At 25.8% G+C, this 20053-nt stretch overlaps 1 protein-coding gene across 3 annotated transcripts in view; it reads left to right on the top strand.

Moving 5' to 3' along the window:
• The window catches only part of LOC130672064 (transcription elongation factor B polypeptide 3), a 47462-nt gene extending 28397 nt beyond the window's left edge, over nt 1-19065 (top strand). The window contains exons 1-8 of one of the 3 annotated variants that reach the window (XM_057476289.1): nt 3718-4009; nt 4870-5153; nt 5914-6902; nt 6980-7152; nt 8672-8850; nt 10836-11127; nt 15728-16004; nt 18165-19065. In XM_057476289.1, the coding sequence (XP_057332272.1) occupies nt 3932-4009; nt 4870-5153; nt 5914-6902; nt 6980-7152; nt 8672-8850; nt 10836-11127; nt 15728-16004; nt 18165-18217 (2325 nt within the window). In that variant the 5' untranslated portion in view covers nt 3718-3931 and the 3' untranslated portion in view covers nt 18218-19065. Of the gene's footprint in view, nt 1-3717; nt 4010-4869; nt 5154-5913; nt 6903-6979; nt 7153-8671; nt 8851-10835; nt 11128-15727; nt 16005-16474; nt 17047-18164 lie in introns of those variants that run through there. The other 2 variants (XM_057476287.1, XM_057476290.1) reach the window with 2 other exon arrangements.
• Nucleotides 19066-20053: the final 988 nt, after the last annotated feature.

The raw sequence follows: 20053 nt of genomic DNA, 5'->3' as shown, positions 1-20053 counted from the left end.
AAAGAAAATTTCTAGGGTTCTGTCAGACGTGAAGTTTTGAATATTGAATCGAGATGGCACTAAAAAATATTCAAGTTTGATTGGTTGGATTTGAAATTTGAAATGCGCGGGAAAATTTGAAAATACCGCGAATTGGAAATCATAATTGATAATTTATGATAAAGCTTTTGATAGTAAAATTTTTATTGTTGTTGAGTAAAAAAATTACTTGTAATATGATTTTTTTTTCAAATTTTTCGAAGGAAGAAATTAGTTTTATATTACTTGGATATTTCAATTTTTGTAAGAAAATATTTTATAAAAAAACGATAGAGCCAAAAGACTGTATATTTTGAGTAACGCGATATACATATATATGTACATATATATATATAAAAGAATTTCTTTTAGAAAAAGACAGAAAAATTTCAAATTAAAAAGGACTTAGATAAATTTAATATTGCAATAGAATTTGATTTTTTGAGTCCGAGCACAGAGAAAATTTTAAGATGTCTTTCAAAAAGACAAGACAAATTTTTTTTTTTGTCTCAAAGTCAAATTTTTCTATACACGGAAAAAAATATACTTTAAAAATTAGTGTTTGAAATTATAACCCGAAACCCGGGTGTCAATATGGGGAATTTTAACATTCAAAATAATAAATTTTATAATACGTGTCAATTTTCCAGGTATCAGTTACGATTTTTAATGTTCAAATAGTAATTTTACTTGCATAGACAATAAATTTTCATACTTATCCTGTAATTATTCACGATTTAATCATGAACGTAAATATTACTATTTAGAATGATAATTTTTACTGATTACTTTATCATTATAATACTTGTCGTTCTCAATTTCTATAGTTCATTTTTTCCGTGTATGAATAAGACAGATGTTGGTTCTAGGAGTCATAGGAAATTTGTCTTCTTTTTTCCGCCCAAAAAAAAAGTAATTTAATTTCCGTCGTCACTTGTCGAGTCTTTTAAGCAGATATTTTTCGGTATCATAAATTTTTGATCGCTTTGTCAATATTTTGGTGTCTTATCGATAGATCAAAAAACAGCCTCAACACTTCTATCTCACAGAGACATCACAAAGTCATCCTGATAGCCAAAGTTTCTGATCAGAAAGTTTGTGTACATGAGTTGCGACCAACTTGACGACAACTTTCAGCTTGTGTAACTGTTGACTACAAGTTGCTCCGAAACTTGTCGACAATATACTGCCGCAACCTGTTGACAACTTTCTGAGCAACTTGTAGTCAACTTGTAGGCAACAGTTACACAAACTGAAAGTTGTCGTCAAGTTTCTCGGAAAGTTGCCGTCAATTTATGGAAATGTCAACTTTCAGGGCCAACTTGACTACCAGGGCAAGTGTACTACTGTGGTCATTTATTTTCACAAATCAATTGTGAAGTAAAATAAGTACTAAAAGAATTGTAATGTGAAAATTTGATTTTTACAAGAGTTTGAATTTTAAAGATAAAAATTTTATGCAATTATTTTCAAAACTTTTAGGTAATTCATATGGATAAACACAAAATTTAATGAGTGTGAATGTAGCAGACATCAGACAAATTTAAAATTATAAATAAATAGAGTAAATGAACAAAAAATTTTGAAATTAATAAGTGCATTTTCTCTAAATATTATTTTTTTAATTACCCAGGCGGCACAAAAAAAAATTGTTGACTTTTTGTTAAATTTAAGGCAACAATTTGTTATAGTGTAACCCCTGATTTAAAAAAATGATTAAAAATGATTTCACACGTTAAATGTCCATAAGAGACAGGATTAGAAATGATTTAAATGATTACAAAGTATTTAAAATGATTAAAAAACAAATCATTTTAAACACTTTTTAATTATTTTTTTTAATCAGGGACTAATTGTTAACGTAAAGTTAACAATTTTTTTTTTGTGCCACCTGGGTATTTACTCTATTTATTCATAACTTTAAATCTGTCTGATGTCTACTACATTCACACTCATTAAATTTATCCTCTTATTTAGAAAATTTTGGCTCAACAATTGAAATATAATCCTCTTAAAATTATAAGGGTAATCATCGGTAAAAATCTATCTTGAGAAAATATTTAATCGGTCACTATTGTGATGACATTTGCCCGCATGCGTTCAGGTCACTGGCGCCGTACCTTTAAATTTTATTACTTCAAGTCTTTTCGGCTTTTAATTTTACTGTAATCCTCTTAATGAAATGATACAACAGAAAATACTTAAAGAGAAAACTGACTCACATTCATTATTATGCAAATATTGGATTCTATAATCGCAGTTTAAAAATTTCATGATAAAATCACACTTTTAGACTAATAGATAACAAAGTTTTCAGTATAATTACAACACAAATAACTGAGTAATTCAAAATTCTGTCTTAAATTTTAAAGTTAACTCATAATTAATTTTTTTGCTTAAAGTTCTACATTTGAGTATACGATATTTATGATTTCGACATAAAAATTTCCATTTAAAAATATTTTTTTACTCCGTCTCTATAAAATTAATATGTAAACAGATTAAAGTTCAGGGTCATATTAGACGATTTTAAAAAATATGATAATAAAGAATGATCCTCAAGTCTACTGACGATTAATAATTTGCCGATTATGTTTCAACAAATCAATTTAAAAAAAATGAAAACTAAAAATATGCACGTGAAAAATTGAATAAACTATAGATGCAATTTTTTCAAATATTTTTTTTTTTATAATCTACCGTCCAAGAATTATTAACTTTAGTATCTGTTTTAAAATTTGTATTCTACTCACATTTTATTAACTTATTTGAAAGTTTTAAAAATTCCCGCTTCACAGTTACATTTACACTCATAGTTTTTTGATTAGTTTTCAAAACTATAAATTATAAAAAAAAATATTTGAAAAAATTGCACCTACAGTTTTTCAAATTTTCTAACCATGCATTTATTTAGTTTTTTTTTTTTTCCAATCGATGTTGAAAATAAAAAATCTGATTGTCGACTTTGTCAATCTCAGGATCACAAAAAATGTGATCCTGAAGTTAGCAGACAATTGACAATTTTCGGATTTTTTTTTCAACAACTGAAGTGCAAAAAAAAAATATGCACATGTAAAAAATTCCAAAAACTACAGGTGCAATTTTTAAAAATATTTTTATTTTAAAAATTTATCATTTCTAAAAAAATTCAAAAATTATTAGACGTCTGCCAATTTCAGTATCATCAAAAAATTATGAGCGCAAGTGTAGCAGACACAATTTTTGAATTCCATATAAAAAAAATTAAATAATTAAAATAACAAAATTTAAAAAAATGCATGTACTGAATTTTGAATTTTCTAAACATGCATTTTTTTATTTTTACTTTATAAACATTTTTATTTTTCGTTTCATTTTTAAAAATTTTCAAATGACCGCTAACTTTACTCATTCAAAAATTTCCTATTCCAATAAATCATAACATAAAAATTTATACTCTATTACATATATATTTCTTAATTACACCTGTTATTAACTCATTTATTTCCTATATATTGTATATTAAAGTATTAATACACTAAGTACAAGTAATTAAAAATAAATTATACCTCAGATGTCATAATAATAATCTTCGGTTCCCAAATCCTTACCCCCACTCTTCGGTCTCTTATTCAAAAAATGATTCCCAGGTATACTAATCCGAAGATACCCGAATATTGTCGAGTAATTTCAGTCATATTTTAGTATGTAAACCTGAAGCTGTCTGTTGACTTCTGCTTCAGTTCTCTGTAATCTCCAGCAAAAGCATCACGCATTCAAATCCGTCATACATTTAAATTTATATTTTAGTGTTATACAGTTTAAAGTCTACTGTTAAACCCTATACGTTATATATTTATCTACATATATACATCCATACACATATATACATATATCTCTCTCTCTATATATATATAGTAACAAAGTTAACAATATGTCTGAAATTCCTGTTGTCAATCAAATCCAACATTATCAGAGAAGTATCGAAAAATATCCTGACGACGAGCCAAGAGTGAGTTTATTTATTTATATATTCATTTATTATTATTAACATATATATTAAATCTTATTCCTTGACGTAATTATTTTAGAAAAATACTTTCCGTGGATAACCTCAAATGTGTCGATTATTTTAATTGAATTTATTTAATTTTTTAATTTTTAAATTAATAATAAATATATGTATTATTATTATATATTTTAGTGAACAATTAATCAAATTATTCTCATTGATTTAATTAACAATATTTATTTTTAATTATTCAATAAATAATTACGTCAATTACCAGCTGTTAATGAAGTCGAAAAAAAAACAGTTGATTTTATATTATAGTAAAATTATTTACTTAACATTTTTTTTGGTTTTTAAATAAATTTTTTTGAATTTTGAAATTTTAAATTTCAATATGACAATTAATTGTTTCATTTTTTTGTTTTAATTTTTGATACTGATTAGCCGACGTTTAATAATTTTTTTATGTAAAAAAAAAATATTTCAAAAAAATGCACTCGCAGTTTTTTTAATTTCTTGCATGCGCATTTTTTTAGTTTTTTTTTTTTTTTAATTTAATTGTTGAAAAGAATGAAAATTGTCATGATCCTGAAGTCAGCAGACAATTAAAAATTTTAGGATTTTACTTTGAATATTTAAATTTGAAGAAAAAAAGAAACTGAAAAAATGCACATGTAGAAAATTAAAAAGACTATAAGTGCAATTTTTTTATAATTTATCGTCTTTTTAAAAATCAAAAAATTATTTGACGTCGGCTAACTTCAGTATCATAAACTGTCAGATGTCTGCTAACATCAGGATGATATTTTTTATTGTTGATGTAAAATTTTTAATAATGAAATTTTTTATAAATTGTTCAGGTTTTAAGATGCATAAGAAAACTACACGACTTGCCGGTAACAGTGCAACATCTCCAGGAAACGGGGGTAGGAAGGACAGTAAATGCACTGAGGAAATACGATGGTACTGTTGGAGATGCTGCTAAAGCACTGGTTGCCAAATGGAAAATAATGGTCGTTGATGAAGAGAGAAGTGACGATGATGACGATGATGATAACTGTGTACCAGATGTTTCTGGAGGTTACACTGATAATTCTGATTCTGGTGTTGACAAAGATGAAAGTCATACTCGTACTTCATCTAGGTATTTATTATTTTATTTTAAATTTACATCCACATGATATTTTTGATCTCGAAATTTACAATCAACAATTTTCGTATTTTTTTTTTCAACATCAATTACAAAAAAAAAGTAAAAATATGCACATTTAGAAAATTCAGAAATCTTTAGGTGCAATTTTTTCAAATATTTTTTTCTTTATAATTTACCATTAAAAAAAAAATCCAAAAATTATTAGACGTCTGATTTCAGTATCATATATTTATGATCCTGAAGTTAGCAAGCAATTAAAAATTTTCTGATTTTTTTTTCTACAATTTAATTGAAAAAAAAAAAAATCTAAAAATATGCACATGTAGAAAATTGAAAAAACTATAAGTGCAATTTTTCAAATATTTTTTTTTTAATAATTTATTATTTTGAATAAATTTCAAAAATTATTAGACGTCGGTTAATTTCAGTATCATTCATATTTTGTGATCCTGAAATTGACACAATCAAAAATTTCCGGATTTTTTTTTTTAACATCAATTTAAAAAAAAAAAACTAAAAATATGCACATTTGGAAAATTCAAAAATTTATAAGTGCAATTTTTCCAAATTATTTTTTTTTTATAATTTACCATTTAAAAAAAAATCCAAAAATTATTAGACGTCTGCTCACTTCAGTATCAAGATATTTTTTACTATAAATTAAAAATTAAATATTTAAATTGTTGACAGTAAAATTTCAAATTTTTGTTTAGTAGTTACAAGTATTAACAATAAAATTATTTAATTTCAGCCATAAATTAAGTGAATTGCATGAACGTGGTAGTAATTCACGACACGAATCACGATCTTCCAAACATTCGTCTAACAATTCATCAGATCTATCACGATCTAAATCAAATAAATCAAACACCGATAATAATGATCGCCGTAGACATCACTCAAAGTCCTCATCTTCATCATCATCATCATCGTCAATAAATAATAATGATAAACTAGAAGATACCAATACGCGACATGAAATCCATGAGAAAAAATCTAAAAGTCATCGTGAGTCGAGCAGCAAAAGTGACAGACATAGTTCCCGAAAAGATGATAACAATATAATTAATAACAGTAGTAATAAGACAGTAAGAAAAGATAAAGACAAAGAATCATTGAAAGTGTCATCGCATGAATATTCAAAACATAACGGACACAGTAGCAGTGATCGTAAACGTAAACGCGATAGTTCGGCAAATGAAAAGCACGTGGATAAACGACGAAGAAGTTCAACAGTCGATGAATCCGATGATGATGACGACAAAAGTGGTACTGATACTAATGAAATTTCTGATAACGAGTGTGATAAAATAAAAATAAACATTAAGTCAGAGTCACCTGAATCGCCCCCACGTGTTTCTAAATCCAAGGAAACTGGCTGTGTTAAGAAAGAAAAGTCGAAAGATAAAACTGGTGATAGGGATGATAAACATAAACATTCAAGTTCAAGTAGTAAACATAAAGTTAAAAGTGATAGCAGTAAATCTTCAGAGCATCGAAGGCAAGAAAAAAAAAAAGATGAGGTACGGGAGTCATCGTCTTCAGCTTGTAAATCACGCGGTCGTTCAACTTCTAGTTCTAAGGATACTGATAAAAATAAACACAGTGAGAAGATTAAAGAAAAAAAATCACCAGATAGTAAAGATAAGGATAAAGATAAGAGCAAGGATAAGGACAAGAAACATAAAGAGAAGAAAAGTAAAAAATTCAATGGCCATGAAGGAATCGATTGTAATTCTGGTAAATTTTTTTTTTATTATATTAATTAACGCCTATTGATTTATTAATTAACCAATTACTCAATTTGGTATTTTTAGGTGCTAGTTTTGCTGAAGCACTTGGAATGTGTACGGCATCAACGTCTTTTTCACGTAAGAAAGTTCCAACATCCCCTATCATATCAATAAAAAGTAATAAACCGGAAGCTGGTACTTCGGCTCAGAAAACGGATAAAATTAAGACTGAATCGTCGTCTCCCAAGGACGAGGAAGTGAGTATTTTTTTATTATTTTTAATTTAGTTTATTTTATGACACGGGGTAACCGAGGTCTAATAATTTTTTGATTATTTTTCAAAATGATGAATTATGAAAAAAAAAAATATTTGGAAAAATTGCATCGACAGTTTTTTTAATTTTCTACAACTGCATTTTTTTAGTTTATTTTTTTTTTTTTTGTAATTGATGTTGAAAAAAAAATCCGGAAATTGTCTGTCACTTTCGGGATCATAAAATAATGATACTGAATTGAGCCGACGTCTAATAATTTTTGAATTATTTTTCAAAATGATAAATTATGAAAAAAAAAATATTTGGAAAAATTGCACCGACAGTTTTTTTAATTTTCTACATGTGCATTTTTAAAAATTTTTTTTTTTTGTAATTGATAATGAAAAAAAAAATCCGAAAATTGTCTGTCACTTTCGGGATCATAAAACAATGATACTGAATTGAGCCGACGTCTAATAATTTTTTTATTATTTTTCAAAATGATAAATTATAAAAAAAAAAAATATTTGGAAAAATTGCACCGATAGTTTTTTTAATTTTCTACATGTGCATTTTTTTAGTTTATTTTTTTTTGTAATTGATATTGAAAAAAACAATCAGAAAATTTTTGTCAATTTCAAGATCATAATTTCTTGTGGTACAAATATGCAATAGTTTGAAAAAATTTTTCTCTGTATAAATCAAAAACTTTTTGTTGAACAAAATGGCGTTAAACTGACGCTTAAAAAAAGCTGGCAATAGAGATTGACATTTAATTTTTAAATTCAAATTAAAAAACGGATGATATTTATTTACCAGGGATTAGAATAATTTTTTTTATACTGAGTTTATTAAACTTTTTTTATTTCCCAATTTAAAAAAATATTAACTTATGCCGATCTTGCAAATTATTCAAAAATTTCATCCATTTAATCCCGTCAAAGATTTTCGTAATTAAGTAATTAGTATCCGTATTGGAATACTTTTTGTCGGAGTATTTTTTCAAATCGATACTTGAATTATGTAATAAAAATATAAAACAAAATTAACTTCAGTAAAGTTGTTGTTGGTTATGTTGATAAATTCCGCGATTGTTTTTTTATTTTTTCTCAGCTTGGAATTTTTTCTTATGCTAATTTTTATTCATCGTTTCATAATTTAATTATAATTATAATTAATAACGTAAGAGATCCAACATCCGATCAATTATCGAGTAACTGACGTAAGATTAATTTTCAAAAATTTTTTTTTATCAAGTAATTTAAATATTTAAAAATAAAATAGAATTAGATTTTTAAATATTGTTTTTTATTGACAATTATTCATTTTTTTTAATTATTTGCCCTAAATAAATTATATAAATTTATATTATATAAAAATTTATCAGCTGTTTGGTTTTGATCGGTCATTGGATCTGCTGATAAAATATTTTGTAAAACAAGAAAAAAAAATCCCATGGAAATAAATCAATTTTCCATTATAAATTAAAAATGACTAATAAATTTATTCATATATATTTCAGATACTTTATCTATTGTCACCGAAGATAAAATTAAAACCATTGAATGTGGATCTTGCGTCAACATTACCAGAGATTAGTGCTAATTACAAACCATTACCAGTAAATCACATGAATCCGATTTATCGTCGAATGGAAGAGGACAAAGCACTCAATGATGCTATTTATGCTAAAAACATTAGGTAAGAAATAATCCATTATATTATATATTACGTTACATAATAATTATATAATAATACGCCCTTATGGTTCTTGGATGCAAAAAAAGCGTAGAAATATTTTTATTTTTTTCAAAAAATAAAATTTTTATTTTTATTTTTTAATTTAAATTTATATTTTTTCTTTTTTAAAAAAAATCAAAATTTATATTCTTTATTTTATAAACTTATAAATCAAAAGTAAGGCAAAAGCCCCTATACCCGCTCAGTACCACTAGTCGCTCACTTTAACTGTTTAATGCGTTTTTTTATAATTTTTATAAAAAAAAATCACAACTAAAAATATTATTATTGATAAATAATTATTTGTGAATCTAAATATATTAAAATATGATGTAGAAAATCATTTTATAATAGATTATAAATTTAAATTAAGTGACTGTTTTCAAAATCGCGCAAAGCCGGGCATTTTTTACTTTAACGTTCATTCGTTAGATTAAATTTAGGGTACGTCAAATTTTTTAAGAATTGTCATAACTATATCTTATTAAATACATTTTTAAAATTCATGAAATTTTATATTATGAAAGAATAAAGTAGTATAATTTATAAATTATTTGTCCGAATCAATAAACTTATCATAGTTTAATTGATATTGTCTTTGAGCGACTATGGGGCCATGTGTTGGTCGAGTAATGGTACATCACAACTTTTAGCGAGCGACTATGGGTACATTCAAGGACCTTATTTAAAAAATTAATAATAATTAATTATCAACATTATTCTTCAAACTTAAATTTTATTCTAATACTCGAAACTTCAAAAAATAACTACAAAAAAAATATGGTTTTTCATTTTATTTATTAATTTATATTGAGTGATTTGATCTCATTCCAATGAAAAGTAAGCAGGTATAGAGGCTTTTACCTTGATCGTTTTACTTTAAATTTGTAAATTAAAAAAAAATTTTACGCCCTTAAGGTTCCTAGAATTTATCCCTGGAACCTTAAGGGCGTAAAAGAAATTTTTTTATCTGATAATTGATTTATTTTTTATTCAAAAATATGAAAAAAAAAAATTTGTATACGCCCTTGTGGTTCCCGGTGTTTATTTCCTTGTAAGGGCATATACAAAAAAATCAAAATTTATATTTTTTATTTTATAAACTTATAAATCAAAAGTACATCAATTGGTACTGAAAAAATTTTTTTTCGCCCTTAAGGTTCGAGGGATAAGTACCAGGAACCATAAGGGCGCATAAAGTTTTTTATATTTTCGTATTTTCAAATAAAAAATCCATCAATTATCAGGAAAATTTTTTTTTTACGCCCTTAAGGTTCCCGGAACTTATCCCTGGAACTTTAAGGGCGTAAAAAAAATTTTTTTATCCAATCAATTTTTTTTTTACTCAAAAGTATGAATTAAAAAAAATACGCCCTTATGATTCCCGGTGATTATCTCCTTCTAAGGGCCTATAAAAAAATCCAAAATTTATATTTTTTATTTTATAAACTTATAAATCAAAAGTACATCAATTGGTACTGAAAATTTTTTTTTCGCCTTTAAGGTTCCAGGGATAAGTACCAGAAACCATAAGGGCGCATAAAGTTGTTTATATTTCCATATTTTCAAATAAAAAATCCACTAATTATCAGACAAAAATTTCTCTACGACCTTATCGTTCCTGGAACCTTAAGGACTTCCAAACATTTTTTTCATCTACCAATTAATTTTTTTTTTACTTGAAAGCATGAAAAAAAAAACTTTATACGCCCTTATGGTTTCCGGTTCTTATTTCATTTTAAGGGTCCATAAAAAATTAAAAATTTATATTCTTTATTTTATAAACATAAATTAAAATTACATTGACTAGTAATAAAAAATTTTTTTTTTTTTGCCCTTATTTCTTTTCATCGGTACCTCGTACTAGTATACGCACTTTGTATCTGAAACGCGATATCATTAATAATTACAATAATTAACATAAATATTTTTTTTTCTTCTTACAGAACCAAAGTCTACTCTGGTAATAAAACAAGTTACACAAGTGTACCGTCTCTCTACGAATTATGTATCCGAGTGTTGATAGAAAATATCGAAGCACTTGAATGTACTGGAGGAGTACCTTATTACCTTTTAAAACCCGTACTGGATCGTGCCACCGCTGATCAATTGTACATGATCGAACACTACAATCCATATTTGATTGAAGACACCGACACACTCTGGAAGTTCCACTGCAACCGGGAATTCCGTAACAGAGAGCGTGAAGAAATGGAATCATGGCGTGAAATGTACATGGTAAGTAAAATTTATTTGTTTATTCATTTAATAATTAATTTGAAAATTACAAATAAATTTAAATGCTATTGAAAAATTTATTTTTAAATAAACAAAAATACAGAGTAAAAAAATACAAAAAAGTTAAAAATATAAATATTAAATGGAATCGTAACATAAATTAATACACATAATTATTTTTAAATTTTAAATACTAATTTTTAATAATGGTAATTATTTATTATAATTACGAAGACATTAGTTTATTAATTAATTAATTTCATTATTATATTTATCAACTATTTAATGATGTTTTTAATTATTTTATATTTTTTTTAAATTTAAATCAGTATTACAATTAATGAAAAAAATTTTCACGAGTACTCGCGGTAACGATTAATTTTTAAAAATTAAATATTTACTACAATAATTATTTATAATTAAAAAATATAAGTGACGACAAACTACAAGAAATTTTCATTTAAAAAAAAAAAAAAAATTTAATACTGGTAATAATAGAGGGAAAATTAATTAATTTTTTAAACTTAAAAGTATGCAAGTAAAGTTTGATATTTATCAGTAATATTTTTAATTGATGTAACTTGCGGAATAATAATTAAACGAACACAAAATATTTAAATTAATTAATTATTGAAGACAGGTAATGACTAATTAATTTACATGACGAGTCAGTTCTCTAAATGCAGACCAATAAAATTTATTTATATTTTTTTAAAAAACCAGGTGATGATAATCATTAATATGTTTTGTGGTAATGATTATTTTATTAATTACTCAGTGGTTTAAAAAGTATTTAATTGTAATAAAAAAATCTGTTGAATTTTAATTAATTATTATTTAAATTAGAGAACACGCGGAAATTTTTAAAATAATCAGGGACATTTTTGACTTTGAAATTTACGGAAATGTCATCAGTCCTCTTCCTGAGTAAAAAAAAGTTTTAACGGAACTTTTTGATACTGAAGTCAGCAGACAATTAAAAATTTTTGGTTTTTTTTTACCAATTAAATTTGAAGAAAAAAATGCACATGTAGGAAATTAAAAAAACTACAGGTGCAATTTTTTTAATGTATCGTTTTGAAAAAAAATTGCACTTGTACTTTTTAAAATTTTCTACATGTGCATTTTTTTATTTTTTTTTTTGGAGTCGATTTGTCCAAAAAATTGTAAATTGTCTACTTCAGGATCTAATTTTTTTATGATACTGAAGTTATCTGACGTCTAACAATTTTTTAATTTTTTTTTTTAACAATAAATTATAAAAAAAAAAATTTGAAAAAATTGCACCTGTAGTTTTTTAAATTTTCTACGTGTGCATATTTTTAGTTTATTTTTTGTAATTGATTTGGTGAAAAAAAATCGAAAATTACTAATTGTCGCTAACTTCCGTATCATCTTTTTTCTCGCACTCATGCAATTTACCAGAATTCTGACAACTTTTTTTCGTATCAAGAAAATATAAAAAAAACTGCATTTTCAAAACAACAAAATGAAATCCTTGTAATTGAACTATGTCTTTATAAAAGATATTTGTTACCCTTAAAAATGAATAACTTGAATGCCAAAGTTATTCCTGATATTTTTCGACTAAAAATCCCAGTATCATAATCACCCTCATTGAAAAATGATCAATGACAAGTAGCACAGAGATAAAGTATGTCCTTTTTATTATCGTTATCTTCAGTAGTAGTCGATGTTGATGAACACTTGTCATGGACCCAAACCTCGCACAGATTACACTGTACCCACGTGAGCCCAGATCTGCAAGCCAAACAATTTTCCTCATCATGTTCTTCCCCCGAGGATTTTTTGTTCCTCAATCGTGTCGACTGTCGAGTTCTCTTACTACTCGACTCGCTCTTCATCACCGCAATATCTCTCGCCACATAATCTTTGTCATCGTCTTCATCATCCCCATCATTGCCGTCCTTTTTTTTACTTCCGCTCCGTCTCTTCCTTCCGACTCTCCCCTTAATTCCATCTGATTTTTTTCTCTTCTTATTCAGCTCAAGATTTTCTTCAGCAGCTTTTTTTTTAATCTCCAGATCATGATCTTGATCTTGATCATTCTCATATTCATCCCCATCAGCATCATTATTAAAGTCATTATTATTTTCACTTTTAATATTCAAATTATCATCAGTTACCTGACTGCTGCATCCTGGTTTAGCTTCCAAATAATATTTATCATCACTACTTTCAATATTTTCGCTCAACTGCTGACCAATTTGATTTATTCCTCCATCAACTGATGGATTGATACCGACACTTTGGGGATTACTGCCCATTTTTAATAAATCATGATGAGTTAATTTCAAATCATCAAGAATTGTTTTGAAATTATCGAGAAATGTATCGACATTGAGTTCCTCGATGTTACCAGGAGCAGTACCAGCACCTCCACCACCAGTTGAATTACCACAGGAGACACTATTACTAGGCAATTGTTTACAATGACTACGACGTTTGACGTTTAGTTCCTGGTGTCTTCGTAAAAATGCTGACAGCCATTCAGGACCAGCCATCTGATTATTGGACCAAGATGACGGATACTTTATTCCCAGACTAACAGCATACTCGTACGCAAATTTTCTCAATTGACGTCCTGTCAATTCATTGTGATAATTATCGTCGTCACCAGAATTCAAATTTGAATTTGAATTTGAACTTTTGTTAATATTTTCGCTCCGTAATTTATTTATGTAATTTATGAGATCATGCTCTTGTTGAAATGAAAATACTTTTTTCATAGCCTCATAACCCACATTTATTTTAACCAGATCGTCATTTTTCAAATCGTCTATTTGAATTTTAGAACAAAATCTCACTAATGTCGTCCGCGGGATACTGTAGTGATTCGCGACACTGCGATTTGATTTTTTTAAAAGCAAAACTTCTTTAGCGGCTTGGATCATCACGGTTTTAGGTATCAGACCTCGTTCGGTTTTTCTCTTGTAATTACGCATTTTTATATATTGTTATATTTATTATAAAACTTTTTAATATATATTTACTTATGTTATTTTAGTAACTTTAAATCATTATTTATGATTATGTAATTTTCTGGACCAGGTAATTTGATATTTTTTTTATAAATAGTCGATAAAAATTTTTTTTACTGATATGACGAGTGACAATTGTCTTTTATATATTTTATGATGCTGGAGGTTAGGGTTTGAAAATTATTTTTTCCATTTTTCTTGCAGCGCCACGTGGCGCCAAACTTTTTAATATTTAAATTTTACATTTTTTTAAGTATTTTTAAATATTGTTTTTTTTTTATTTTTGTTTAGTTAAATTATTTTATTTTATTGGAAAAATTACAATTATTTAAAAAAAAAATTTTAATTAAACAAAATTCAATACTGACATAAAAAATGACTGAGTGTAAATGAAGCAGTCTGACAAATTTAAAATTATAAATAAATAGAGTAAATAATTTAAAAAATAATATTTTTAAAAAATACACTGATTAATTTTTAAATTTTTTAAATGCGCATTTTTTTAAAATTTGATTTTATTAATTATTTACTCTATTTATTAATAATTAAAAATTTTTCTGATGTCTGCTACATTACGAGTGTGAATGTAGCAGACATCAGAAAATTTTAAAATTATAAATAATTTAAAAAATAAAATTTATGCACTTATAAGTTTGAAAATTTCTTAAATGAGCATTTTTTTAAAATTTTATTTTATTGATTATTTACTCTATTAATAATTTCAAATTTGTCTAATGTCTGCTACATCCACATTCTTCAAAACTGACACTGAAATTAGCCGACGTCTTTTTTGGATTTTTTTTTAAATAATGAATTACATAAAAAACATATTTTTAAAAATTGCACTGTAGTTTTTTTAATTTTCTACCTGTGCATATTTTAAGTTTTTTTTTTGTTCAATTGATTCGTAGAAAAACATCCGAAAATTTTGAATTGTCTGCCAACTTCAGGATCATGTAAAAATGATGATCCTGAAGTTAGTAGATAATTAAAAATTTTGGGATTTTTGTTCCACCAAATAAATTACAAAAAAAAAAAAATAAATGGAAATATGCACTTGTAGAAAATTTTAAGAATTACAGGTACAATTTTTAAAAATATTTTCTTTTTTTTATAGTTTATTATTTAAAAAAAAAATCCAAAAATTATTAGTTGTCGGCTGACTTCAGTATCATGAAAAATGCATTTGAAATATTTTTGCGCGCATTTTTAAAAATTTATTTAATTTATGAGATACTGATTTAAAATTTTAAAAAATTCATATTTATTGATATGTTATTAAAAATTTATTTTATATTTCTGCATGTTATATTTTATAAATTAATTATTATAAAAAAAATTTCAATGGTACTACAGGATAGCGAAGTTAGTCGAAGTTTAATAATTTTTGGATTTTTTTCAGAACGTAAATTATTGAAAAAAAAATATTTAAAAAAATTACATCAATAGTTTTGTTAATTTTCTACATATGCATTTTTTTTTTTAATTGATTTGATATGAGATACTGATTTTTAATTAAAACGAATTAATTTTGTAATTTTGGATATTAAATTTATTAATTATTGAGTACTAAGAAAAAAATCCTTTATATTTTCCAGCGCTGCTTAGATGAAAGAGAGGCTAAATTAAAAACACTGACTGCAAACATTAAGCAGTCAATTGATAAATCAGTGCCAGCAAGATCAACAATAATGGCTTATGTAGACGATGTCGTTAAACCACCGAGAAATGTATTAAGAAAACAAGCTAGATATGGAACATCATCAGCAACTTCTTCCTCAGATATTAAGAAAAAAATAATTTTAACTGGTGGTACCAATGCCGCTACTACTGTTTCTGTACCAGCACCACCTATGTCACGTGTCAAATCATCAAGTAAGTTTTTTATTTTTAATTTAATAATTCATTCATTACAAAAAAATCAAGGAGTAGAATGGGTTCCCGAAAAGTGAGTTTAGTTTTTCAGTCCAATTTTTTTTAAATCTTCAAATATTTTGTGTCAATGATCCAGTCATTAATAAAAAAAATCGAATTATCTGCCAGGAGAAATAAAAAAATTTTTAAGTAAAAAATTATTATTGTTTATTTAACATTGAACCCCATAATACATGATCCTGAAGTTAGCAGACAATATACAATTTTCTGGTTTTTTTGCAACAGATCAATTTAAAAAAAAAATTTTAAAAATGCACATGTAGAAAATTGAAAAATCTACAGGTGCAATTTTTAAAAATATTTTTTTTTTTATAATTACAATTAATTAAAAATTTTATCGGGCTCATTTCCCTTCCCCCTAAATTAAAAAAATAATAATAATACTAAAATGGTAAATTTAATTTTTCCAGCATCAGGAATAATAAAAAAAAATAAAGCACCCCTAATGGCCAAGGCTTTACAACTGATAAAAGGAAGATACAAGCGATAAATAATGATAATAATTATAAATAATAATAATAAACTAATCCACCATCTTTAATTAACTAGAACAAAATTACAAATAGACTTGATTATACAATAAATAAATTAAAACAACAGTCGGACTTCGTTATAAGACTTAGTTTCTCTCTGAAACTTACGCGACACCCTGTTTATAACAATGACATAATGATAGTCTTATAACGAGGTCAGATTATATTACATCTGTGTGATGTAATAACTAATTAAATATGTTATTTTAAATTAAAACATCAAACAACACAGTCTATGAATATTTTAAATAAGTATTTAAAAAAATTAACCCGCGAAAAAATAATTTTACTTTTTATTTTTAAAAATTGTTTACCGATAAACGTAAATTATTTATAATTAATTCAATAAGATATATACTGTCATCACAACAGATATTATTTGTCTATAAATATATATAGAAAAATTATATTCTTATATATAAATATTAATCATAATAATAATGATAATATTATTTCATTTTACGACTGATTGTAATTTTAATTATTTTCAAAACTCGATATCTTTTAATTCATCACAATTTAATTTAAATTTAAAATTAATTTAAAATTTTTAAACATACATTTTTTTTTTTTAATCAAATTATAGTACAGGATGTAAATAAAATCATTAGTTTTTATTATACAAATAAATTAAGTGAGAAAAAAAATTGAAGTGTGTACTGAGTTGTACAGCATATTAAATAAATATACATAAACATGTAAATTAATATTAATAAGGTGAAATTTAATTAAAATCATTAATTGTTTATAAATTTATAATTTATCAGCAATTGTTGTTATAAATTACTGTAATAATTTTTGAATTTAACGACTGCTGTAAAGAGAGTCTTCAATATTTTTTTAAATATTTAAATTGCATTACGATACTTAGAAAAAAATTTTTTAAATAATAGGGGTGTGCAAATAGTTTGAGCTTACAAATTATTCGCATTGAATCGAATCGAACTATTCAATTTGAACTTCAAAATAAATAATCCAAATTTTCGAATTATTCGTGAATTTTCGAATTTTTGAAACTGTCCGAATTATTCGAAAATTTTGTAAATAATAAAATATTTCTCGATTTGAGTCGAAAAACTTGAAAAGTTACAAATAATTTAAAGGGGGAAAGGGAACAGATACAAAAAAAAAGAGAATATTTTTTTCAGAGTACGTTCTTTATTAAAATTCTCAAAATTTGTAACATTATTAAGAATCATTCCAAGAATATTCTGTGAAATGTTCATTAAAAATTATGGAAAAATAAGCCAGTGGTAGTGGGGAGAGACGAGTCATTAAAAAAAGTCTCCATGCCGTAGGCAGGATAACTCATGACTGCTTCGTCTGAATCAAAAAACCAAAAAGATTTCTTTAGTACATAAGTTTATCTTGGATTTGAACAAAGGAATAAACTAAATATTCATTTTTGAATTTTTGGTAAAGGTGCAATCAAAAAACTCTGATTTTTCCCAAAAATTCTTCTTTTTGTTTAATTAAAAAATAAGTAGTTATTGAAAAAAAAAATCCTTCAGTCAAATCTAAGATAAACTTATGTACTAAAGAAATCTTTTGGGTTTTTTGGTTTCAGATGAAGCAGTCATGAGTTATCCTGCCTACGGCATGAAGACTTTTTTTTGGTGACTCGTCTCTCCCCACTACCACTGGCTTATTTTTCCATATTTTTTTATGAAAATTTCACAGAATATTCTTGGAATGATGCTTAATAATGTCACAAATTTTAAGAATTTCAATAACGAAGGTACTGAGAAAAAAAAATTCTTGTATCTCAAACCCCTTTCTCATTAGAATTAACGGATAATTCGAAAAGATTCATTAAAAAAATTACAAATAATTCAAAAATTCGAATTTAAAATCGAATAGTGATAATCGATTCGATTCGAACTCGATTCGCATACCCCTAAAAATAATAATTGCATAAATAAATTAAAATAATAAATAAAACAACTCGTAAATTATTTCAATGAGATTAATGAGGTATCTCGCATTAAAAAAAAAATTGAGTATGAAAACTCAGTTTTAAATTCAAACAATTGTTAATAATAAATAATTTATGAGATTATAATTACTTGCTAAATTACTTAAACATTTAAATCAAAACTAATTAAATTACAAAAAATATTAATTATTTATTTATAAAAAAAATTAACATTTCTACCAAAATAAATACCTCAATTAATGTGATGTGATATTATTTCTGTTTCACTAATTTCATCACGATGTGATACTTATGTATTTTTTTTTCTGTAATTTCATCACAACAATTGTACAGTAGTTACGTAAAAAAAAAAAAAACTCGTAGCATTTGGTGTTAAATAATTAATTGTAGAAATAAAAATATATATAGAGAACTTAATGTTAAAAAAAAGGTCATAAATCGTCTGCCGTAATCAGAAATTATTATAATTGTAATTTATTTATAATAAAATATTTTTGCTTGTATTCAGATATAAATAAATAATTCAATTAAATATTTACTTTATTTATTTTACTTGAATTACATGTAATCTACTCCTTCCTGAATACCGAGCCGATGCTCGGTAGGCATCTTGAGGCCTGTAGCCTTTGACGTCAGGAGCTACCCTCAGCCTGTGACAAAATTCACCCCCACTAGAGAAGGGCGAGATGGACATTGAGGCAGACGAAAAAGAGGCATTCCGACGGGGCCCTCCGAAAGGACCCAACGTAATGTCATTTAGCTCCTCTCACCCTTCCCCTTATTATTAGGGGTGTGCGAATATCATTCGAATCGATTAGTAACATTCGATTCGAGATTCGATTTATTCGAATAGTTCAAATAATTGTCTTGTGCTCTTAAATTAATCGATTTCGATGGAAAAGTTGTCTTGTTCGTATGTATTTGACAATTTGAATATTTTTTCATAGAATTCATTACTAAAATAATAAAAATTTTATTGTAAAAAAAGTGTCATCCGGTCATATCCGGACTGAAAAGGTAAATTTCGTATTTTGATTCGAAAATTCTACATAAATTAAATAAAACATGCTACACGGCAAAATTTTTTTTAATTTTCCATGTCAGATAGTCTGCAAGATCTCTTAGAAATTCGATTTTCGAAAATCGGACCGAAACCAATAACTTCCTGAATTTTTGAAAATTTCTAATTTTCTTGGCGGGAAGTCAAAAATGTCGATAATTACGACGGATACGAATTATTCTTTAATTTAATAATTAGTTTATTATTTGGTTTGAATTCAGATTATTCGAAAAATCCGAATAATTCGAATATTTCGAATCATTCGATTCGATTCGAGACGAATAATTCGTAAATTCGCACACCCCTACTTATTGTATTACTTATTATCAACTGTCCATATTATACGATTAATAATAATTGTACGACTTTAGTGGGTGGTTTTTAATAACCGGTTATGCCTGAGCTTTCGATCGTTGGAGACAAACTTGAAAATATTGTAGATGTCCGGTGCATCAAAGAG

This window comes from Microplitis mediator, chromosome 7 (genome assembly GCF_029852145.1).
Source record: "Microplitis mediator isolate UGA2020A chromosome 7, iyMicMedi2.1, whole genome shotgun sequence".
Classification (NCBI taxonomy): Eukaryota; Metazoa; Arthropoda; class Insecta; order Hymenoptera; family Braconidae; genus Microplitis; species Microplitis mediator.
The sequence above is the reverse complement of the archived record's forward strand: the minus strand, read 5'-3'. Positions and strand labels throughout refer to the sequence as shown.